Source organism: Gopherus evgoodei, chromosome 6, assembly GCF_007399415.2.
Source record: "Gopherus evgoodei ecotype Sinaloan lineage chromosome 6, rGopEvg1_v1.p, whole genome shotgun sequence".
NCBI lineage: Eukaryota > Metazoa > Chordata > Testudines > Testudinidae > Gopherus > Gopherus evgoodei.
Genome location: NC_044327.1, coordinates 120,961,635 through 120,985,800, shown reverse-complemented (window position 1 = coordinate 120,985,800; position 24,166 = coordinate 120,961,635). Strand labels below are relative to the sequence as shown.

Here is a 24,166-nt window from a genome sequence, read left to right as displayed (position 1 = left end):
AGTGCTCCACGCTGGGTGAACAGAAAATTAAATTCACAAGTTTGCGGGGCTTTTCCTGTCTACCTGGCCAGTGCATCTGAGTTTGGATTGCGGTCCAGAGAGGTCACAATGGTGCACTGTGGGATAGCTCCCGGAGGCCAATACTGTCGAATTGCGGCCACATTAACCCTAATTCGAAATGGCAATACCGATTTCAGCACTACTCCCCTCATTGGGGAGGAGTACAGATATCAATGTTAAGAGCCCTTTATATTGAAGTAAAGGGCTTCGTTGTGTGGACGGATGCAGGGTAATTCGGTTTAACGCTGCTAAATTTGAGATAAACTCGTAGTGTAGACCAGGCCATAGTCACACAAGAATAAGAAGATACAAATCTTCTCTAAAGGAAATATTATGAAAATGCCCATGCAAAGGGGAATGTATCTGGTATACTGTCAGTGAAGAGAAACACACGTTTTGCCTGAAAGAGGAGAGCAGATCGCTTGTACAATAGACTCAGATCAACAATCCACCCTGCAAAACATTTTCACTCACATATTATACAGCAAGGCCAAAAAGCACTGATGTCACCTTCCAGTGTAAAGAAATGCTCTCATTTCCTGCCAGGTTTACTTAACGCATCCTTAGAGTTACACAAATAAAAATGTCATCACCATTACAATAAACCTCTGTGATTCATATGAAAACAGTCACTTAGATGTCAACACAAATATTTACTAAACTGCACTCTTCTGCACAACATCCAGGTGCAAGTATAAGCAGAGCCTGATAACCTTAGCTCAGCCTGTATCTGCTAGGCAGAGAACTGCTAGGGTGGATAGCTCAGGATAGTGTTTTGTGGGACAGGAGAGGATGACTCTGTAGCTGGGAGGGCACATGGAGACTGGGTTGGACCAAAGCTGCTGCTGAAAGGCTGACTTTGCAGCTGGGTTCAACGCTACCAGTGTGATAGGTGCCTTAGCTATATGAGAGAGATTGATGCAGAGTTGGGGAGAGTGGGTATTTGGAGTTAAAAACCACATTAGACTGGAACTAGGGAAGGAGACACGCATGCTGGATTCACAATTGCTGCTGATCAAGTTACCCCAAATGCAGTATATGGATGGACCAATGTGCACCTGAAGATCTTTTGATGTGCAAGAGAAGAGTCAAGCTAGGAGGCTCGTAGTGACAAGAAGCTCCGCCTCCCCCTTTCATCTTAACCAAGCCTGCATTTGCCACTCGGCTCTCACATAGATAAATCAGTGGCACAACAGATGGCATATGCCAGGGAGGAGCCATTGCCTAGGAACATCTGCCATCACTCTGACTGCTGGAAGCTACAACTAAGTCCAGAGAGTAGAGAGTAAGCTGCAGAGTGCCTTCAAACTGTCACACAATATCAGTCTTTAATAGACAGAATGAGTTAAGAGAGGCTTTGGTTTATTACCAATGTCAGATGGATTTACTTAGGCTGTTTGACCCATTCAAAAGGTTATTAGCACCGAACGCATGAAAATAATCTCTGATTCTAAAATTCTTTACCTTCAGATTGTTGTAGGCTAGATCGGTATCACGGTCTGAATCCATTTCATTCTTCGTTTCAATTACCTGGATGGATTAAAAGACAAACAGATATTTGACAGCTGGATAGAGAAGCTGGTAAATAGGCTGGTTTTCCAACTCAAGCAATCTGATTTTGACTGTAGTTCTGGGTCACTTCCAGTATTTTTTGTTGGCTGGTGTTAAAGTGCCAAAGAAAGCAACTACCCTAAATTGTGTATGGTAAACAGACATCAGGTGAAGCGCAAAGGTCAAGGAGGAATATAATAGGGAAATAGAAAAGAAGTGTAACTCTCCTTCCTTTCCCCCATGCCAAGACTGTTTTCAGACTAAGAACTTATGTTGCTCAGGGGCATGAACAATCCACACCTCTGAGTGACGTAAGTTATACTGACCTAAGCACCGGTGTAAACAGCGCTACGTCAGCAAGAGAGCCTCTTTTGGGAGGCAAAGTAGTTAAGCCAATGGGCGAGTTCTTCACCAGAAGCACAATAGCAGCACAGCTTCATTGGTGCAGCACTTCTAGTATAGATGCAGCCTCTGTGCCTGAGGGTTGGGATCTAATTTATGTCTGAAGATTCGTCACTTTTTTGGGTGCTATATAAATAATATCAAAATATGTTTTAAAAAAAGGAAATGATGGAATTTAGATTGGATACTGGCATCTTCCCCAACTTCTTTTGGCGTTTTCCCAGAAAACGTACTACTAGCAAATGAGATCGTACTTAAATCCATTGCATTATGCAAGTCTTGCCGCAAGTAAAGTACAGTTCTTGTAGCTCAGAGATTCATGAAACCAAAATCACATCTTACAGCAAAAATTATGGTTTCGGCTCATTTCCCCACATGGCTCTGCCAGATGGTCCAACACATCAAGGTCAAGAACATAACAAGTGGCTTGAAGCACACAAACGTAATGTTTAAACTTACATTACATTACAAAATACCATGTACATGGGGCCTAATATTATTTCCTTAAATTCATCTCAAGGTCAATTGAAGATGGCAGAACAGAATAGTTCTCAACTCCGTCGTGCTCAGACTATCAACTTCCACTCTCCTGCCTTTCCACTGAGGGAAGAGGTGGCACTGAAATACAATTCCTTACAGGCACACTCATCCACTGTTCTATGATTAACAAGTAACTAGGGATGTGTCTACATCGCAGAGTCACTCATACAGAGGAGTAGGCCCAATAACCCTTAACTTTGTGAAATGCACAAGGAGTACTGGCCCTGGAGGTGCAACAAGCAAATGCTGAGTGAAGCTGCTACCAACCACAATACACTCGGATATCATAACTTTCTTTCAAAGCCAGCAGAGCCTAATAAAGATGGAGGAGCTAAGGTTTCTCAGACGGTTTGGCTTCTTTAGGTTCTTTGAGGGATCTCAACTGCAGAAAATGTCAACTGCTGAAAGGACAGGATTTAAAACTGCTGTGAGGTTCCCTGTAACCACTACCGAGCTAACTCTTACTCAGTCCTGACCCAAGTGCAAGCAGGTCAGTAGTGCCAGACATTCCTGATTTTTTCGTTTCTCCTCCTTCCCTATTTCTGTTTCCATGCAGGGTCAAACTGCTCTTTCATCAACAGAAGCAACTACCACCAAAAACTGTGATCAACTCCCAGAAATGAAACCACCAGTTAATTCCTTGCACCAAAACTCATCATTGAATCACTAAATGTTTTTGTGCACTGACCCTGTTTGATGGAGAAATCCCCATATCCAGCTGGGATCATTAAGATTTGCAATTCTTGGACATTTTATTCTATGAATGACTTCATCTGGGTCAAAACGGGCTGAGAGGAAGATACAAGAGAAGCCCATTTTCCTATGTCTATCACCCTATGCATACATTATAGATATCTGAGAGGCGACACAAGGTTCTGGAGACTGGGACATAAGAGGTAACAACACTGATATCCAGAAATGTCATATTCTTCTGGTTGTCTTCCAGAGAGGATGAGAGAATATATTTCAAAACCAAACATTTCCATCAAGGAGCAGGTACAGTGGGGGCTGAGTTTGCTATCTCTGTAATGCTACCATGGAATTAAAATTTAAATGCAAAAAGAAGCACCGAAGAACTGGAAGCACTGACAGAAATGCTATTTTTGACTTTCCCTCTTCTTCTGTTGGGCAGTGAGGAACAGTGACAGCTTGACTCAAATCACATCAAGTCCAAAGTGAAAACTGATACGGAATTAGTCATGACCCAGAGCAGGAGTGGGCCTGCTGAGGGCTGAACCTTGACAAGGACCCTAATCTTGGAAATGTAGTTAGAAATGGACAAAACTATGAATGCTTCAGAACCTTGACCAGTTGGAATGAATCCGACTAAAAATGTATGGGGAGGTTTTAGGGGGGGTAAAACATTCAGAGTTTGGTTCATTTGTAGTTAACTCCTTCAGAGACACAGGTCAGCTTCAGAAAGATTTAAAATATGAGGGGAGCAAATTATGGCATATTGGCAGGAACCTTGTTTTTTAAATCTCTATCCAGGAATGGAGATTATTTGTTAAAAGCAGTTGTGCATCTCTTATGTTGCATTCCTGCAGTCACCAGATGGAATAATTTTATTGACATTCAATGGGAATATCTGGCTACAGTGAATTAGAGATGATTGATATCACTTTAGTAGACTTTGCCACTGCTTTTATAAATGGACACATGGATCTCCTGCTTAAGAGAAATAACTGGAATAGATACCTGAAAAACATGCATTAAAACAGATTAAAAAAATAACTTTTTTTGTGAAACCAAGAACTGTAATAACTAGATATTTCATATTCAGGTGCTGTTGCTGAGCACTGTGTACTGTACTATGCAGCTGTATAATGTATTGTTATATATTTCTTCTCATAGAAAGAACCACCATAATTCAAACAAAAATACCATCTATCATAATGGGCTCCGAAATATCTAATTCACAGAGGTTACTGCTCCGAAAGAAAGGGAAAATATACAAGCTGCCATGAAAAGTTGACCTATATTAGCAGTTATCACAGCTATTCTCTATCAGAAGGACAAATTGCTATCTCAGATACCACCGTGGGAGTTAATGTTTACCCACAAGTACTGACCTTCCAAATGACTGTACTAATAAGGCCCAAAATATAGGAAGGTTTTTTTTTTTTGTAAAGCAACTCAGACATTCTGCACAGTGATGTTGGAGGAATAAACTCTGCTAGTGACTATACCGCTACTGCTGTTTTGCAGTTTATTATCTGAGGACTGGCCTACACTTAAAAATTAGATCAACCTAGCTAAGTTGCTCAGGGCTGTAAAAATGTCTAGCCCCAAGCTCTGTAGTTAGGTTGACTGAGCCCCTGGTGTAGATGCGGTTAGTTTGACAGAAGAATTTTTCTAGCTGCCACGCCTCTTGGAGAGATGGATTAACTACATCAATGGAAAATCCTCTTCTGCCTCTGTAGGAAGTGTCTATACTATCACTGCAGTCGCACAGCTGCAGCTGTGTCACATAGTGGCTGCAGTGCAGACACGCCCTTAGAGCTGGCAAGGGCTGCAATACTATATAACTATTACTGGACTCAGTCTTGAAAATATGGAGCTATAAAATACCCAGTTTGGGGCACAGACCTACCTTGTGTATGTAGAATGCCTACCACACTTGAGAATACTATGGTCAACATTTCCCCATTTTCATTCCTGAAGTTGAACTCCTAAATCCACAGACAGGCACATAAATAAATAGTCTGATTTTCAAAGGTGTTGAATTCACAGAGGTTACTGCTCCCGAAGAAAGGGAAAATATACAAGCTGCCATGAAAAGTTGACCTATATTAGCAGTTATCACAGCTATTCTCTATCAGAAGGACAAATTGCTATCTCAGATATCACCGTGGGAGTTAATGTTTACCCACAAGTACTGACCTTCCAAATGACTGTACTAATAAGGCCCAAAATATAGGAAGGTTTTTGTTTTTTTTTTGTAAAGCAACTCAGACATTCTGCACAGTGATGTTGGAGGAATAAACTCTGCTAGTGACTATACCTCTACTGCTGTTTTGCAGTTTATTATCTGAGGACTGGCCTACACTTAAAAATTAGATTATTGAAACCAACAAGAATGAAGGGCACTTAGCACTCTGAAAATCAAGTCATTTACTTATGCGACTTCATATACATTTAGATGCATGGCTTCAGGTATCCACATCTGAAAACACTGACCCATGTTAGTAACAAGAACAGAGTGTTATGGTCTCATGTTTGTAAGACTCATACACGTATGAATAGACAGTGCCTTGATTTGCCTTCTATTATTCAGACCGCCTTTTCACTTGCTGGTCTCAGATATTAAAACTGAGTTCACAGCTAAAATTTCCCATAGGGATAGTAAACAGGATCAATGATATATTGGATTCATTACACTACAGGCCAACAGCCATTGCAGGGTCAATTGCCTCTGGGGTGGGATAAATAATTCCAACATTGATTTTACATTTCATTGATTTCAAAGCCATCGCTCACGTGGAGGAGGGTGGCAATAAACTAAAATGACATTGCTACTCATGGATGAAAAGAGTGATGTATATATTTAGAGAGAATTAATTACTTTGCTGGGTAGACTTTATATTCTGTAAGGAAATGAATGTATCTGATAGCACAGGCACCCACCTGTTCTAGGAGATCAAATGACTCAGGCAGCTTAAGCTAGCAGAGTTGTGTGAGGCTCTTCTCTCTGGGTATTTGTCCCTTTGAACCTCTAAATTAGTCTCTGATTAGGTTAAACTTTGAGGAAAGAGCTTTCCTCCTTTTTGCTCAGGGTGCCATCAAGGCAGGATATGAGCTCTTTTGTAGTTAGAGCGAGGAGATTACATTTATTCAGACACATTCCAATTCCTCCAAGATTGATCATATCTTTGAACCTCTTAGCTCTTACATAGCAACTCGGGGAAATGCAAATCCGAGATGGATGATTAGCTGCGGACGTGTGTCTGAGTAGTCTAAACGTCATGTTCTAAAGAGGAAGGATCATCCATTGGTTCAGGTGTTAGCCTGGGACTTGGGGGAGCCGGGTTTATTTCCCTGCTCCACCAAAGACTTCCTGTTTGACCTTGAGCAAATCATTTAGTCTTTCCATGCCTCAGCACTTCATCTGTAAAATGGGGATACTACTTCACTTCTTCACTGAGGTGTTGTGTGGATGAACATTGAAGATTGTGAGGCTCTCAGATACTATGATAATACGGCCATATAAGTACCTCTGATGTCTACAAGACAGACAGGTGTTCTAAATTCTTTGAATCTTTAGAACCACTGGTTTCAATGCTGACAAAGTTAATTCATCTCTTTACCTGCTGAGACAGACAAACAGAATACCATGCTTCACTGTGTGAGGTTGTATCTGTTGGATGATCTCTTAAACTGGGCATGGTCAATAAAAGTATTTTCATAAGAAGAGGGATTGCCTATGTGCTGCTAGCTAAAAATGTCACCTTGTTCACTACTGTAAACAGTATTGTGCAACTGTAAGCTACAGAGATGCTGCCCTCCATTCTGGTAGTGACTGCCTGGCCTCCATCCTCTACCTCAGAAGAGGCTGCATTTCAGTGCTTCTGTATGCATCTATAATCTGTATATCCCTTTCAGGTCCTTTATGATGAAAGCTGCTATACAACATCCAATACTGTGATTGGGAATTATACATGTTAGGGTTTGGTCATCCACTACAGCTTCCTGTAAGAGGAGTATTCATATATATCTTCCCATCTATGCAGCCACTCTCAATTCAAATGCTTCTAATGAGTTTGTCATAAACCATCTCATCAGGCAAAACCATTCTGCTGGCTGATTGTCTTTAACTGCCAGAAAGGTTTTCTCCTCATTTCCAAGATCAATTTGACCTTTCTTAACTGAAGGTCACTGCACCCAAATCTTAAATCACACACTGCATGCCCTAAGGCACTCAAGGAAAGCCAATTAGGATATGAAATTCAATATTAAAATCAAATAAAAGGGCATCTTTTACCTGGGATTTCTTTTTCTCCAGCTGGGTTTGCAGTTTCTTTCTCTCCTGTTCAAGTTCCCTCACTCGCTTTTGTAGCTTCAGGAAGAGAGTCATATCCATGGCTGCTTTATCCAAACCAACATCCTACATGGGGCAAGACAGAGAGAGAGTGAGAGTAATTTTATCAGCCCAAAAACATTAGTGAATAGAGTTGGGGGAATAACAGATTTTTTTGGCTCACTGGCACCTTCAAAAAATTTTTAAAAAATTGTTTTGAGTTTGACCAAAACTAAAACTTTCAAAAGAAGAAGCTAAAACAAAAATTTAGTTTGGAGCCAAACAAAAATCTTAAATGAAAATGTTTTGTTTCAGTTCTGAGCTTTTAAAAATATTTATTTTTTAAACAAGAAAACATCTAAATGAAAATTAATTTCAAACCGAAAAAATAACTGTTTAATTTTTTTTCCAAAGACTTGGATACCCACTGCCCCCAAAACAATTTGGCAGAACTGACATGTATTTGCAAAACACTTTGTTGTCACTGAATCTGTATTTTTCTCTGAAAAAAAGTTTTGGTTAAAAATTTTCTCCTAGTTGAAGTGGTGAATGCTCCACTCCATAAAAGTATGTGGGCTACGCACGGTCTGTACATTCACGTCACCTTCCAATACTTAACATAAGAGTTTAAAGACATTTCCACATTTTGAAAGACCAATATTAATATTAAAGGCACACATTATATTAAGTTTCCAATCATAAATAGATTATAAAGGGTTAATGAATGGTTAATGGACATTTTAATAAATTAATCAATTGTTATATAGTTCACGGAGTCAATATGTTGCTTATAGCCATGGCTTATAACCATCTATAAAACTCTTTACTGATTAGTATGTCTCATAGATGATTTTAAGCCAATGTATGTAACGGGCTTAAAACACATTAATCTTTTATTAACATGTCATACGTTACTTGTAGATGGAGCTTTAATACTGAGGTGTGACCAACACTGAGGTTTTGGTATTGTCTAGAGGCCTCAATCCATTGTACTTACATAGTGGAGGCTTTCATCAGTGGTTCTCAGAAGGCTTGATAGATATTAAAAAGCCTCATGGCAGCCAGGTGAGGTAGGTAAGGGATTATACCAGGGGTCGGCAACCTCTGGCACGCCGCTCACCAGGGTAAGCACCCTGGTGGGCCGGGTCAGTTTGTTTACTTGCCATGTTGGCGGGTTTGGTTGACCGTGGCTCCCACTGGCCGCGGTTCGCCGTCCGAGGCCAATGGGGGTGACAGGAAGCCGTGGCCAGCACATCCCTCACCCATGCCACTTCCCACAGCCCCCGCTGGCCTGGGACGGCGAACCGCAGCCAGTGGGAGCCATGGTCCACCGAACCTGCTAGCACAGCAGGTAAACAAACTGGCCCTCCCGTCAGCGTGCTTACCCTGGCGAGCCACATGCCAGAGGTTGCCAACCCCTTATTATACAGATGGGGAAGCTGCAGCATGGAGTGATGACATGACGTGCTCAAAGTCACAGACTAGAAAATGGAACCCAAAGCATCCCAGGCCTTTATTCTAGCAAAGACTGTATTTTATACTCCAACTTAAATATGAAGTGTACTGTTTATATAAACTGATCTATGACACTGTTAGCAGGATGTAAGCAAAATATACTTCCCCTCTTCCAATAATTCTTCACTTCCTCGATCAAGTCAGATATATAACTAGGACATTTCCTTCTACACTGAGATATTTGAAATTGTTTTTATAGAGAGGATGTGTTGGCTGGCAAGGATTTGTACAAAAAACAAAGAAAGAAAACTGTTCTTTAGGAGGTTTATAATGTAATTTGGTATCCTCTGGAATGAAAGATGCTATAGAAATATAACCTTACAATCAGTATTGATAGTCATAATAATGTTTAATGTTTTGTGTGTGTTTTCATATTTACCAGGACGCACTCTATACATCAATTAATTAGGTTTAAACGGTGTTTAAAGGGCCTGATCCCACACTGAGTTCTTAGTAATGCTCTATGCAGGATCAGGGCCTTAAGATTTCCCTCTCATACAATTAACAAGAATCATTCATAGCATGAAAAAAGGAGCAATTCTCACTAGTCACATTTCATACTCAAAGCTGTACTCTTCTCTACGGGCTCCATTTAGAGCGAGCCATATATCAATTATTCCCTCTTGACTAGCCAGAATCATACAGAGCCCCTTAGCCTGTCTGACTTTTAGTACCTCCACTTGTTGTATTGCATCCTCTGTGTCTCCTATCTCAGATGTTGAGACTGATGGACAATTGGAATCAGACTCTAGACTGCTCTGGTTAGATGGGTTCCTTCTGTGTCCTGGGGTTTGCTGTCCAAAAAAAAAGAGATAATAGAGTGATTTAGTAGAAAAGACACTGTACTAAGGATTATGTAAACTAAGTTTTTGGGACAGGGACCTTATCTAGCAAGTGTTTTATAAGTAATCATGTACACTTATGGCACTTTCTACTTAAAATAATGGGTCCATATTATTCCTCAAGTCAAAGCACTGTGTTCAGGACTTTACAAAATATAGAGGGAGAGACAGCTCCTTATCCAAAGCTCTTACAGTTTAAGTAGCTGGACAAGACAACGCAGACACATAATATCTCTGCTGGTCAAAAGAAGGATTCCTCATAAAGCGGTTTAGTTTAAAAAAATATTTTTTGATATTAAGAGACTGTCATAAGAGGGTCTACCATTTGCTTGCTTTTGGGCTTCGTTTTTTGGTTCTTGTGCACTGGTGCACATTACGACAGGGGGACATTTAATCAAAATGTAATTTAAAACAACAAAACACAAACACATCCAACTCCATTCACATATATGTATAAAGAAACAAACACAACCACAACCAACAACTTAAAAAGTTTTCATGCTTTGCACCAGACACCAATTTTCTCATGTATTCTTGGAATCTACTTTAACACATCCAAGCCTGGTTACCCGCAATTTGTGAAGTTTGAACACAAACATCTGGATTTGGAGCCTAATATTTATCACAATAGCCTTATGGTTTTCTTTTAAATGTTCAGCCTTTGAACTGGATGACAGCATCCCTTAATAATTAATTATCAATGAGGCTACTGCTAAAATTCTAGGAAGGCTGAATCTAAAACTTAGACTTTTATGACACCACAATGATTTTCTTAGAATTGAACAACACAGAGTATATCTGTGATACTGAAACAGAGAAAAGATAAGATTTTTGCCGCGCTGTTCATAAGGAATCTGTCAATGCGTGATCAAGTGGCTACGGAAAACCATGCATTTCCAGAAGAAGGTGCTCTTGGTCTAATATCAATGCAAAACTTCCTCCTCAGAAACATCAACACAAATGAGTTCTATAATAGCATTGTTGTCATCAAATGAACTCAGCTGCATTATCCAGTTACCAATAATACACACAGGACATCAGATGGTAGTGGTAATGTGAAAAGCCTCTTCCATTACCTTTATAATAGTCATCTCATCCCTCAGATTGTCATATCTCTGCTCCAGCCTTGAATACTCCTTTACCAGGTTCTGATAACGAGATCGCTCCTCTTCCAGCTCCTTCTTCGTTAGGAGATTTTCCTTGACAGTGTTTTGGGCAAATTCATCTTTCAAAGATACATATTAAACTGTGATGTTCAGTTCTGAATTGATTTCTTATAGGCAACTGCAATATGATTTATAGTTCAACAAAATGCTCTGTGCTAAGAGGCTTTTTCATAATCTTGCACTCTTACTTAGTGAATACACTAACAAATCTCTGGCCAGCTAGGAATGTCATGGTTGTCACCACACTGCACAGAAAAGCTATTTGGAACTTCATGGATGCAGGCAGAATACTTCAATATTCCTGCTCCAAAACCAGAGGTCTCTACCAGTTGAAAAAAGGATAATCTCGTTTAGCTGTTAGAAATACGTCTCTGATGCAGAAACGAGCAGTCTGATTCTATCCAATAGAGGGCAGTGCTGCATACATATTAGCCATATTACTCTATGGAAATACCTTATTTACCTATGTTGGATGTCAAGTGGGAAATCTATGCAATCACACTATTGCACACTGTTGGTGACTGCAAAGCAGTAACCAAACTAGAGGTGATGGGGGAAGAGAGAAAGAATCCCTAATACAGAGTTCTGGTAGTGCAGGACTACTCTGTACAATGCAGTCTTTGCTATGTGTACTTCCCATAAACGTTAATCCTTTCCTATTGCACAGAATACCATGGGCATTTTAAAATAGTTTATTTTTGCATGTGAATTTATTAATTTACAAGAACTCTTTCTGAAACACAATTTGTTTCCCCTTGTTATTTGAAGAAGAAAAAAAAATTAAAACTGGCAAGTCAAATTACCATTTATTTTTTATTTAACCAAACATTAAATTAACATTTAAATAAAAAAAAACCCAACAATTAAACTAACTTTTCTCAAGCTTTTACATAGTGGAAACATTCACTCACAGATAGGGAACATTCGTGGCAAGTTTCACTTTGCAAGGGATTATGGACCTGCTTCTGAAATTAGTGGTAGAAATCCCATTGACTTGAATGGTGTAGGATAGAGCCTCGTAACAATGCTACATTCGAAAGGAGATGGACTAGCTGACCTAATAGAACCTTCCATTTCTACAAAAAACCTCAGAAAATAAAGGTGGGATTTGTAAAAGTGCTCAGAGTCAGCCTAGCTCTTTTCTGGTTCAAGGGACGTGTTCTCATTTACTGCAACGGGAGCTGAGCTGAGATTCTCAGCAATTCTTTTTTTTTTAAATTTTGAAATTTCATCCAAATGTCAAATTTTGAAAAATTCCAACCAGCTCTAATGTTTCTAATATTAATGCTATCTCAACACTAGTATAGCTGTGCTTAAAGATACCACTATCAAGAGGATAAATGGTCAGTGTGCTGGGTTCAAATCTCAGTCTGCTCTAAAGAGAAGTCAACATTTTCATATGTGGATGTGTCTAAAGCTAAATATTGACCAAGCAGTTCAGGTGCCTAAATAAGTGGATTGATTTTCAAGAGTGCTGAGCACTCAGCAATTCCTGTCTACTTCAACAGGAGATTCTGGGGGCTCAGCACTTGAAAAAGTCAAGCATCTTGTTTAGGTGCCTACATATGAACCCCAGAGCTTAGTTTTTGAAAATCTAAGTCCTGGGATAGCTGGCAGTCAGTCAGGACTCAAATGCCTGGACAGGGGTCCCTTGGGAAGCTTCCACAGAGCCTGGCATGCATTATGCCTAATGCTAGCTAGTGCCTGCCGAAAGGCACTCAGAAATTCATCTCTAATTGAAGCCAATATATTTTGCTATGTTAAGCTGAATAGAATCTGATAATAAGCGCAATACGTGCAAGGGTGGAATGTATTCCTTTCCTGTCCTGGGACTGTCCTGGTTGTTTCCCTCTGTTGTTCTCTCACAACCCAAATCTGTGCTTTAAAATGACACTTAATTCTGTCACATTCAAGACGTCATTCATCATTGTCCAAATATTGCTGTTTGAACATCTCTGCTTCTAGGCTCCCATCTGTCAGCATTAAAGGGTTCCCCCCGCCCCAATCACAGTCATCCTGATGAAATTCTAAGATGTAATTGAATGGAAAACCCCTTTAGGTACTATATTCCTTGTTGAATTCCTCCCTGATTAAATCAGGTTCATGTCTTGTCATCCCTGGCAGTACAGAGAGAATAGAACTGTTGAATAACAACAAACGTTGTCAAAGAAATAAAGGATGCTGGAAGATTAGCACATTTCAGTTTAAGAGCCATTGCTGGGGCATAGGGGAGAAATGAATTTTATGAAAAACAGCTTAATCCTCGGTTTATTGCAAGTGTTATGAAGCTATAAACCATTCTTCTTACCTTCAGACTGACACAGGATTCTGTTGTTAAGCTCCTCTTTTTCCTGTTTCAAAAGAGCATTCTCCTCTTCTAGATCTGACACGCGCTAAGGAAGAAACGAGGCACAGTAATTCCTCTTGTAGTGTAGGGCAGCTCCAGGTCAGGCTCTCTTCAGGGGAATAAGTCTCTCACACACAGTTTTTTTGTTTGTTTGGTTAGTTTCTTGTTTGTTTGTTTTTTTAAACCAAATAGGGTTTTTTCCTCCTGGCCATTTTGGAGCTATTCTCACTGCATCAGGAGCATGAATGGTAAAAAAGATTAACTGCAGCTGAAGGGTGTTTATTTTCAAAGTAAATTGTCCCATAGACACTAGTGTTTACTGCAAAACCTCAATGCAAAAAAGGTCAAGTTGGCAAAATATATCTATTTCTTTGAACAGGAACACAATACACACCAGTCACAGGGCTCCAACAGTTGATTATGTCATCCAAATACTGAGAAGCCCATGCTCAAAATTAAGTACTGAAGATCTATACCTCTCTTAAAAATTACAACATTGACTTTGTTACAATATTCTGCAATTGATCCTTCTACTACACAGTATCACAAAACAGGCATTTGCTAGGCACAGATTTTTATGGCAGGGCAAATGCCATTTGCAGGTGTTACAATTACAGGATTTGGAATCAAGTATCAGAGGGGTAGTCATGTTAGTCTGGATCTGTAAAAGCAGCAAAGAATCCTGTGGTACCTTATAGACTAACAGACGTTTTGAAGCATGAGCTTTTGTGGGTGAATACAGTTGCATCTGACGAAGTGGGTATTCACCCACGAAAGCTCGTGCTCCAAAACGTCTGTTAGTCTATAAGGTGCCACAGGATTCTTTATTGCTTCTACAGGATTTGGAATGTGAAAGAAAACATCATGACATGTCTTAGAGACAAAGTATCAATGCTGCAGCTGTGAAAGAGTTCAGAAAGATGAAAAGGAACGAACAGAGGAGAAAAAGTACACCACTGTTCTGAATATTTTTGTCATAAACAGATAGTTAAGGATTAATGCCTCTTTTACCTGTAAAGGGTTAAGAAGTTCACCTAGCCAAGCTAACACCTGATCAGAGGAACCAATGGGGGAACAAAAGGAAAGAGGGAAGTTTTTCCTTTGTTTAGAGTCTCAGGTTCAGCCAGAGTGAAAAAGATCAAGGAACCAGCCTCTTATCAAAGGAGTAAGTTTTAGAAAGGAATAAATAGGTTTATGTTTATTTCTTTGTAATCTGTCTTATGCAATTAGAGGTAGAATCAAATTGGGTATTTGGGTATTTTTTTGTGTAACTAAATTTGTGCCCAGGGGAACTTCCTCTGTGTTTTAAATCTGTTGTCCGTGAGTAGCTAATATGCTAATCTCTCCCAGAGGGTTTTCTTTTACCTTTTCTTTTCTTTAATTAAAGCCTTTTTCTTAATACCTGATTGATTTTTCCTTGTTTTTTAGATCCAAGGGGGTTGGATCTGGATCCACCAGGAGTTGATGGGAGAAAGGAGGGGGATGGTTAATTTCTCCTTGTTTTAAGATCCAAGGGGTTTGGATCTGTGTTCACCAGGGAATTGGTGAAGTCCCTCAAGACTACCCAGGGAAAAAGGTAGTACTTGGGGGTGGTAGCAGTGATATCAGATCTAAGCTAGTAATTAAGCTTAGAAGTGTCCATGCAGGTCCCCACATCTGTACCCTAAAGTTCAGAGTGGGGAAGGAACCTCGACAATTCTAAAAAGAATAATTAAAAAAGTGATGTACAATATAAAGAAACCAGAATGCTATACAGGACTGGATACCCAACTGTCCAAGCAGATCTGTTACCAGCTGTAACTGCATTTCAGCGCACCTGCCACTTAACAGGGGATTTAGAGGCAAAATAAAGAGAAAGAAAATGTTCTCAGACAAAAAAGACTATGCAGAAGATTTAAATTTTCCAGGTGATGTGTCTGTCTAGGTCGTTAATACTGTGCTTATCACCATGGTATATAAGTGCCTGACAAATAAAATACTACATATTTTCAACTTTTTTAACTCTGAAATTTTATGTTTATACCCACTCATTGAATTTTATACTCAGATTATATGCACTCTGGGATAAGAACTGTTTTACTCTGGTTTTACAGGACCTAGCAAATTGTTTCCAATTCTGATCAGGGCCTGTAGATGTTACCATGGAACAAAGAGGTAATAAATCATAATAATTCCTCCTCCTCCTCCAACAGTAACTAACAGATAGTGCTCAGTCAGTGCAGTCATCAACTAACAACCCCTATTAAACACAGAAGTTATAAAAAATGCTATTAAAAACATGAGTCAAAGTAAAAGTAAATATCATGTAGGACACCTCAACTCCTGGAGTGAAACTAGTAGTGTTACTCTACCTACTAAATCTATTTATCCTTGGTACTGTTAATTTATTCAATAGAATTATTTTAGACAAGTCAAAACATGAAAACATTATATTAAGAAGTGTGACATATTGCTCTGTTTAAGCTGAACACTTCTACTGATGCCAGGAAGGAGAGAACAAAACACAGTTTTCCAATATAATGTTATTTGCTAGGCCTATGCAGTTGCAATTCATAGCATGACCATCATAATTTAGAAAATAGCTGCACAGAACATATAGGGATCTTGAGCTGCCTGAAGAAAACCAGCTCTATCCTGCAGCATAATAAAGGTTTTTCCACTGTCCAAGCAAGAATAATGACACAATCCTGCTAAAACCCACGTAGCTTTAGTATCAGAGGGGTAGCCGTGTTTGTTGCTTTTACAGATCCAAACTAAGAGTTCTGTGGCACCTTATAGACCAACAAACATATTGGAGCATGAGCTTTCATGGGTGAATACCCACTGCATCGGATGCATGTCGACATGCATCCGAAGAAGTGGGTATTCATCCATGAAAGCTCGTATGTTTGTTAGTCTATAAGGTGCCACAGAACTCGTATCTTTAGTGGGAGCCTAATTAATTTGTTCATATTGAATTCCTCAGTTTTCTGGGAAGGCAGAATAAACTGAGGTATTTTATAAAAAAATGGTTACCAAAATTGTTAGTGGAAGTAAAAGCAGAGAGAACATTCTAATGCAGTCAGAAATTCAACCTGCTTTGCACTATAGTGTTCAAGCACAGTAACTTACAAATCTTTTATAATGATCTATTCACAAGCTATCACTATCCAGATCCAGCTCTCTGTTATGTCTGCGTGCATAACAGGTTTGCATCATAGAATTGTAGGACTGGAAGGGATCTCGAGATGTCAATAGTCCAGTTCCCTGCACTCACGGCAGGACTAAGGATTATCTAGACCAGGATTTGGCAACCTTTCAGAAATCGTGTACAGAGTCTTTATTTAAATCACTCTTATTTAAGATTTCGCATGCCAGTAATACATTAATGTTTTTAGAAGGTGTCTTTCTATAAGTGTATATTGGATAACTAAACTATTGTTGTATATAAAGTAAATAAGGTTTTTAATTTTAAAGGAAGCTTCTTAAATATTTTAAATTAAAATGCAGAGCCCCTCGGATCGGTGGCCAGGACCTGGGCAGTATGAGTGCCACTGAAAATCAGCTCGCATGCTGCCTTCAGCACACATACTATAGGTTGCCTGCCCCTGATCTAGACCATCCCTGACAAGTATTTGTCTAACCTGCTCTTAAAAATCTCCAAAATTACACAACCTCCCTTGGCAATTTAGTCCAGTGCTTAACTACCCTGACAGGAAGTTTTTCCTAATGCCCAACTTAAACCACCCTTGCTGCAATTTAAGCCCATTGCTTCTTGTCCTATCCTCAGAGGTTAAAGAAAACAATTTTTCTCCCTCCTTCCTGTAACAACCTTTCATGTACTTGAAAATTGTTATCATGTCCCCTCTCAGTCTTCTCTTCCCCAGACTGAACAAACCCAATTTTTTCAATCTTTCCTCAGAGGTCAAATTTTCTAGATCTTTAAATATTTTTGTTGCTCCTGTCTGGACTTTCTCCAAATTGTTCACATTTTTCCTGAAACGTGGAACCCAATACTCCAGTTGAGGCCTAATCAGTGTGGAGTAGAGAGGAAGAATTACTTCTCGTGCCTTGCTTACAGCACTCCTGCTAATACATCGCAGAATCATGTTTTCCTTTTTGCCAGTGTTACACTGTTGATCATATTTAGCTTGTAATTCACTATGACCCCCCCGGATCCCTTTCTGCAGTACTCCTTCCTTTGCAGTCATTTCCCGTTTTGCATGTGTGCAACTGCTTGTTCCTTTCTCAGTGGAGTACTTTGCATTTGTCCTTATCGAATTTCATCCTATTTACTTCAAACTGTTTTTCAAGTTTGTCCAGTTCATTTTGAATTTTAATCCGATCCTTCAAAGCACTTGCAACCCCTCCCACCTTGGTATCATCTGCAAACTTTAAAAGTATACTCACTATGCCATTATCTAAATCATTGATGAAGATATTTAACAGAACAGGACCCAGAACTGATCACTGAGGAACCCCACTTGATATGCCCTTCCAGTTTCACTGTGAACCACTGAAAACTACTCTGAGGATGGTTTTCCAACCAGTTATGCACCCACTTACAAGTAGCTCCATCTAGGTTGTATTTCCCTAGTTTGTTTATGAGAAGACCATGCGAGACATTATCAAAAGCCTTACTAAAGTCAAGATATACCAGATCTACCGCTTCCCCCCATCCACAAGGCTTGTTATCCTATCAGAGAAAGCTATCAGATTGGTTTGACACAAATTGTTCTTGAGAAATCCACGCTGTTACTATCTCCTTATTATCTTCTAGATGTTTGCAAACTGATTTCTTAATTATGTGCTCTATTATCTTTCTGGGTACTGACATTAATGGATACTGCTGCAGACTAGAGAGAGAGAGAGACTGAGATAAAATAAAGAAAAGCCTTTTTCTCAATCATGCAGAATTACTAATGATTGTCTGAACTGGATGAATATATGATTATGCTGTACCAGAATATGAACTTGAGTTTCATGTATTTAAAATAATTTATTTCAAATCTTTGGATGTATAAATGGGAATATCAGCTAGGAGAAGAGAGGTTATTTTACCTCTGTATTTAGCAACGGTGTGACCTCTGCTGGAATAGTGTGTCCAGTTCTGATGTTCACACTTCAAGAAAGATGTTGATAAACTGGAGAGGGGTTAGAGAAGAGCCATGAGAATGATTAAAGGATTGGATAATATACCTTATAAGTCTAGATTGGAGGAGCTCAGGCTACTTAGCTTAACAAAGAGAAGGTTAAGGGGTGATTTGATAAGTACCTTTATGGGGAAATGAAATTTGTTAAGAGGCCTATTCAGTCCAGCAGACAAAGGTGTAAAAAGATCCAACAACTGGAAGCTGAAACATGAATTAGTTCAGGGAAGATCTATGGTCTGTGTTATGCAGAAGGTCAGAGTAGATTATCACAAATGCTATTATTCTATGAATTTATGAAAAACTACATATTTCTACTTTGAGAACTGGAGCATGTTTTAGTTTTAACTATACATTTTTACGGGACACTAGTATCCAGTGCCATACTTGACAAAAAACAAATGGAGAAAAGACTCTAATTTCTGCTACAGAGAAGACTGTATTAAAGCTAACTGAGTGAAAAATATTTCCCAAAGGCTAAAGTACTATGTATGTGCCCTTTATGAAAAGCAACCCACAAACACTGGGAATGGAAAAATAGAGATTTTGCAGCCTCAGGCCCAACTTCAATTGGAGAAAGAAACGAATAGTATAGAATAGAAATAAAAAGAACTATCCTTAGCCAGAAGCTATCCTTTATCCTTGATTAACCCTAAATTAATGCTCTTTTATATCAGACCTAATGGGTTTTGTTTATTGCTTTCTTGTTTCCATATGAAAGAGAAATGGGAACTTATCAACATTCACGTTTCAGAGAAATGTGGTGAGAACAGAAAGGTCCATTTAATGCAGGTGTAGATAAGTAGAGCATGTTATTCACCAGCAATGCTGCAGAAATTCCTTCTCCAGCTGGAAGTGTCTATCTCCAACACATTTCCTTTTGGGCCAGATTTCAAGAGAGCTCAGCTCACATTTGCCTACATGAAGTGGCTGGATTTTCTGAAGCACTCAGCATTCAGCAGCTCCCATTGAGAATTGTCTATTTTACCTATTTGCACGGTGGGGGCTGTTGAGTGCTGAGCAGTTTTGAAGATCTGGTCCTTATTTGGGAGCTGTTTTGAAATCTGGCCCCAATTGTGGATGCTGAGCACTTTTGAATTTGTGGGTGCTGACCCTTTAGATTGGCAAAAGATGTTAGGATTGTCCTAAAAAAAAATCTTTGCTAGCTTGTGAGAATCCTCACAACTCACCGAATAACTCTGAGTATCTCTTGAAATCCATAAAGAACTGTTTCTAAGTATTCACACCAGAAAAGGAAAAGGAGATGCTCATCCTATAAATGAGAAGAATTATCCGAAAAGTAGGAAGATGGCAGAGAAAAGCAGAAAGAGTAAGACTTAAGAACAGATTTTGCAGTTAAATCGGAGCTAAAATGGACTTGATCATGTCAGCAGCGGTCACAAGTCCAAGAAAGCCAAGGACACAATCAACTTGATCTAATTGAAAAAAAATGTTCTCAGGTGATTTTTGTGCTAAAATCTAAAGAGAATGCATTTCTGTCTTGATCACCATGTTTCCGTAATATTGCTATGGGGAAAGCTTAGGGCTTGATGACCTAAGGAAATGGACTGGAATAGCAAGTTGGAATATTCCAGAATAGATTCCTTTGTGGACATTCTATTCTGAAATGAAAGTCACTTTATTCCATACAATAGCTTTTCTGCAATAACTATTCCCATTAATTTCCCTGTACCTATGAGCCGTTAGTCGTAGAAGTTTTGATGATTTATTATGAGAGCCACATTATCAAATCACTCAAACAGCAAAGCTTTACAATTAAACCCAGAGGATGCTTACTACTAGCACACTTTCTTCATGTCCAATCGCAACATGGAAACCAGCCTCAGTGTCTATATAGCAATTTGACAAGCCCGAGTCCAACTCAGCTGACCTGGGCCAACCACAGGTGTTTGCTGCGTAGACGTACCCTTAAGGCTAGTGTCTGCTCACACTAGTGCGTTTCCTGTACAAAGGCTCGATATTGCCAACATCTTATATAACTTCAATTTCAAGAAAGATGGATTGCTCAGGTGTATTGACATACAGGGGCAGAAAGTAACTTCTGCCTCTAGAGCAATATACTGATTCAAATTCAGCTAAGCTGGTAGTACTGACAGTTGTTAGAAATGGCAGGCTGATTGCTTATGGGAAGTGATTTGGCAATCTCAGTCCAGTTCCTAGTGCACAGGTACCCACAACACAAAACTACCACAATCAGCATCATTAGCAGTCTCACGGCCACAGATTGAATGGTCCTGAGCAACGAACAGGCCTTCACTCCCGACACTGTGTCAGAACGTGGTAGTATCCTTTAAATAGTTTTGTGGCCCACTCATGGCGTTCTCTGTACCCTATGTTTTAGAAGCCACCAGAAACCAGTCAGAGCAGCCGTTTGTATGTGGCTAGGCCTTGCATGTTTGTGTAGTTAGCGAACACAGTTATTTGGGACCCAACTGTGCCCAGATGGTTTCTGCATAGTTATGGCTGTGCAAAGTTGACCAGACACAAACACCATATGCCCAGGCCATGGTTAAGGCACAGAGGCAGGGAAGCTTGAACTGCCACTTGCTCTCTGCATTATGTGGATAAGCAATGGAGTTCATGTAGGGAAAGTATGAAAAAGCAGGACTTTCGAAAGCCCCTGAAGGAGTCTGATGCCTCACTCCCACTGAAAGTCCTACAGGTACTTTTGAAAATCTCACCTTTAGATTTTTAACAAAAACAACCACCTCTGATTGCCTAAAAAAAGGCCTACCCTCCATGGCGCCTACACACCACATGGAGGGCACGTGATAAACACAACACATACCTTTCGGAGTAGATCTTTCTCCTTGTCATAGGTGTCTTCAATAATTTTCCTTTCACTGTGGGATTTCTCGAGCTCCAGCCTGAGGCTCTCAATCTCTTTTTTCAAGTTTACAAGCTGGTTGGTATCCCCCTGATTCTGCCGATATTGCTCCAGCTCCTTCTTCAGCTTTTCCACATCAGTGGCATAGGCAGAGGTAAGTGCAGAGAGCTGCTCATTCAGGTGCCTGTATTCTTTGTTCTGCAAGCCATAACCCAGGAAAAAGAAAAGGATTACGTGAGCAGGACCAATTGCAAAAGCAACAGATAGAAAAATCCTGAATGTGGTAGGTAATAAATTTTAAATAGTAGATGTCAGTGCACATATATGCTCCCTTTTCCTAATTAATAAAGCAGACATAAGCCAAACCCAATTTAAAATGGCAACAGGAAAACGTAATAGTAATATTTCTGTAACAATTATACAAGCATTTATTTGCTTTGTTAAACTAGAAATAAATGCAAATAATATTTGTTACTTCTTGTAACAGAAACAGTAAACTACAGTTTTATTACACCGTCAAAATAAGCAGCGTTGCTTAATGCAATTGGTTTGCAGTATTTTATGCTGCAGTTTATCTTTTTCCTCTCAGTATGTAATGCCTTTAGGATCCTGCTGTGATAATGAACTGTAATGTAATTGCAGGCTTGAGCACAAAGCTCTATGCCTCATCTGTGGGATGCAGTGGTTCAATAGGCCTTTTCACTCGCTCTGATTTTTTTTTTAACCTGTCATCAATTGCTCGCTTAAGTAGCTTCCTCTAAAGAGTTTGAGATCTGAAAATTCACCGCCCCTTGGTTGATGCTTGTGGCTCAAATCAAAGTTAATGGGAATCACATCTCGTACAATTCCCTTGATAATTATTACAGTCAACCGCACAAAAGAATTTCTCTTTCTTCCCCCGAAAATTCACAAATCTCAGCAGTATGTCCTCTTAGGTGAAAAGTCTATCAAATATCATTACTAGTATTACAGAGCCGTCTCCCTGGGAACAGTTGCTTATGATAAATAAGGTTATTTTAAAACTCTTTCTTTTTCTTTTGCTTTTTTTAAAGTGACCTGCAAAGGATTTTTAAAAACTGGGTTTATGCCCTTTTTCACTTCTTTTGCTGTATTAACAAAACCTGAAAGATGTTTTGTTTTTTAAACGGTTTTTCTCTGGTTGAGGTTTACCTGGTCTTCCCTGGCTTTGCTGGAGGATGTGTTGATAGGTAGGGGGCATCTCAAGAGGTATAGTATGAGCTCATGCACCTTGACAAAAGTGCTTCAGTTAACCCTCATAATTTGGTACTTTTGTCAAAGCTTCAGCTCCTGGAGTCAGGTGAGTACAGGAGAATCCCAGCTTTCATTTTGGTCAATTAAAGTTTCTAGTCCATGTGACTGCAGAGAAAAGCTTGAAAATGTGAAGCCTAAAGGCTCAAAAGCCAGAAGGCAAAACCAAAGAAGCCACAAATGTATTACAGGTGAGTCTCATCTTATGCTGGGGTTATGTTCCACTGTCAGCGCGTAAAGCGAAAATCGCGTATAGTCAAAATTACATTGAGTGTAAGGCGGGTGGAATTGCCCGCACTACAGGTACAGTATTTAAATTGTTATTTCTCTCTCTCTTTTTTTTTTTTTTTTGGTGCCAATCACGCAAAGCTGAATTTGTGCATGTTAAATGTGCGTAAGGTGAGACTCGCCTGTATTTTTAAAGTCTCGTGATTGATGATTTTTGAATGCTTGAGGTTGGCAATGCTGTGAAAGGGTCAGGATATTAAATCTTTAACAAATATCTTCTTTGCCAAAATGGTCATTAGTCACTGAAGTTAAATAGGAGTTAACAAAAAACAAACACGAAGGCTGCAGCCCTGGCCACAATGAAGTCAAGGGCCATTTCCAAAAAGGTCCGTTTAGAAGTAAAAGTTATGCTTTGGAGGTGAAGAACTGCAGCACATTCTCTCCAGCTCATGAAACTCTGACTCTTCCTCCTCTGTAAAGGCACTTGTGACCACTGTTTGCTCTCTTAATACTAAGTAGTTTTCTGCATGAGCTCCAAAGATAAGATTCTGGATCTGTCAGGTGACATTGTTTCAATACCCATTAAGAAACAGGGCGCTTTTTAGTCACAGAGACAAAAGAACATTCACCTTCACAAACGCAGCAAAGCCACATGCACCTAGTATTGGTTATCTGAAGCATAAAAGTCACCTGCAGAGTACCAAAGCATACCCCTCTGAAAACCAATGGGGTGTGTGCATGCATGTAAAGCTATGTAGATTCACAGTACGCTTCTTTGGTAACAGTCTCACAGGGGAGAGTCACAGGCAGCTACGTTATACATATGTTTCATCACCTTTTTAGGACACACAACAAGGAAGCACAAATGGCTAAAATAATAGGTCTGATGTGATGAAATGAGGTACCTGGGGGTAAAGTATGTTGTAGCAGGCCACCATCAAAATGAACAAGAGTCACTATAACTAGATAGGCACTAAATTAACATTCGGATAAAAGGCCTTTTGAGAGCCTCATGTGCACCTCCCAAAACAGTAATAAATGGTGATCCCAGTGAACCTCGTCTTTCCTGAATGGAGAGCCCAGAATGACTTGCTGGAGAGAAAGCAGTGAGGATTAGAGGGTACTAATTCTTCCCTCTGAAAGGTGCATAAGGTACAAAATCTAACTTCATCAAAAAGAGAAACTTCAACAAGAGATTTGGAGGAGCGCTGGATGAATAACTGATTTTTCAGTTCATCAGCAGTTCTAAAAA

At 39.6% G+C, this 24,166-nt stretch overlaps 1 protein-coding gene across 2 annotated transcripts in view; it reads right to left on the bottom strand.

Moving 5' to 3' along the window:
- The window catches only part of MYO5B (myosin VB), a 350,195-nt gene that overhangs the window by 51,522 nt on the left and 274,507 nt on the right, over positions 1-24,166 (bottom strand). For both annotated transcript variants that reach the window (XM_030566990.1, XM_030566991.1), the window contains exons 22-27: positions 21,379-21,615; positions 13,402-13,486; positions 11,004-11,152; positions 9,760-9,879; positions 7,535-7,657; positions 1,525-1,590 (exon numbers count right to left, since the gene is read on the bottom strand). In XM_030566990.1, coding sequence (XP_030422850.1) covers positions 1,525-1,590; positions 7,535-7,657; positions 9,760-9,879; positions 11,004-11,152; positions 13,402-13,486; positions 21,379-21,615 — 780 coding nt within the window. The remainder of the gene's footprint in view (positions 1-1,524; positions 1,591-7,534; positions 7,658-9,759; positions 9,880-11,003; positions 11,153-13,401; positions 13,487-21,378; positions 21,616-24,166) is intronic.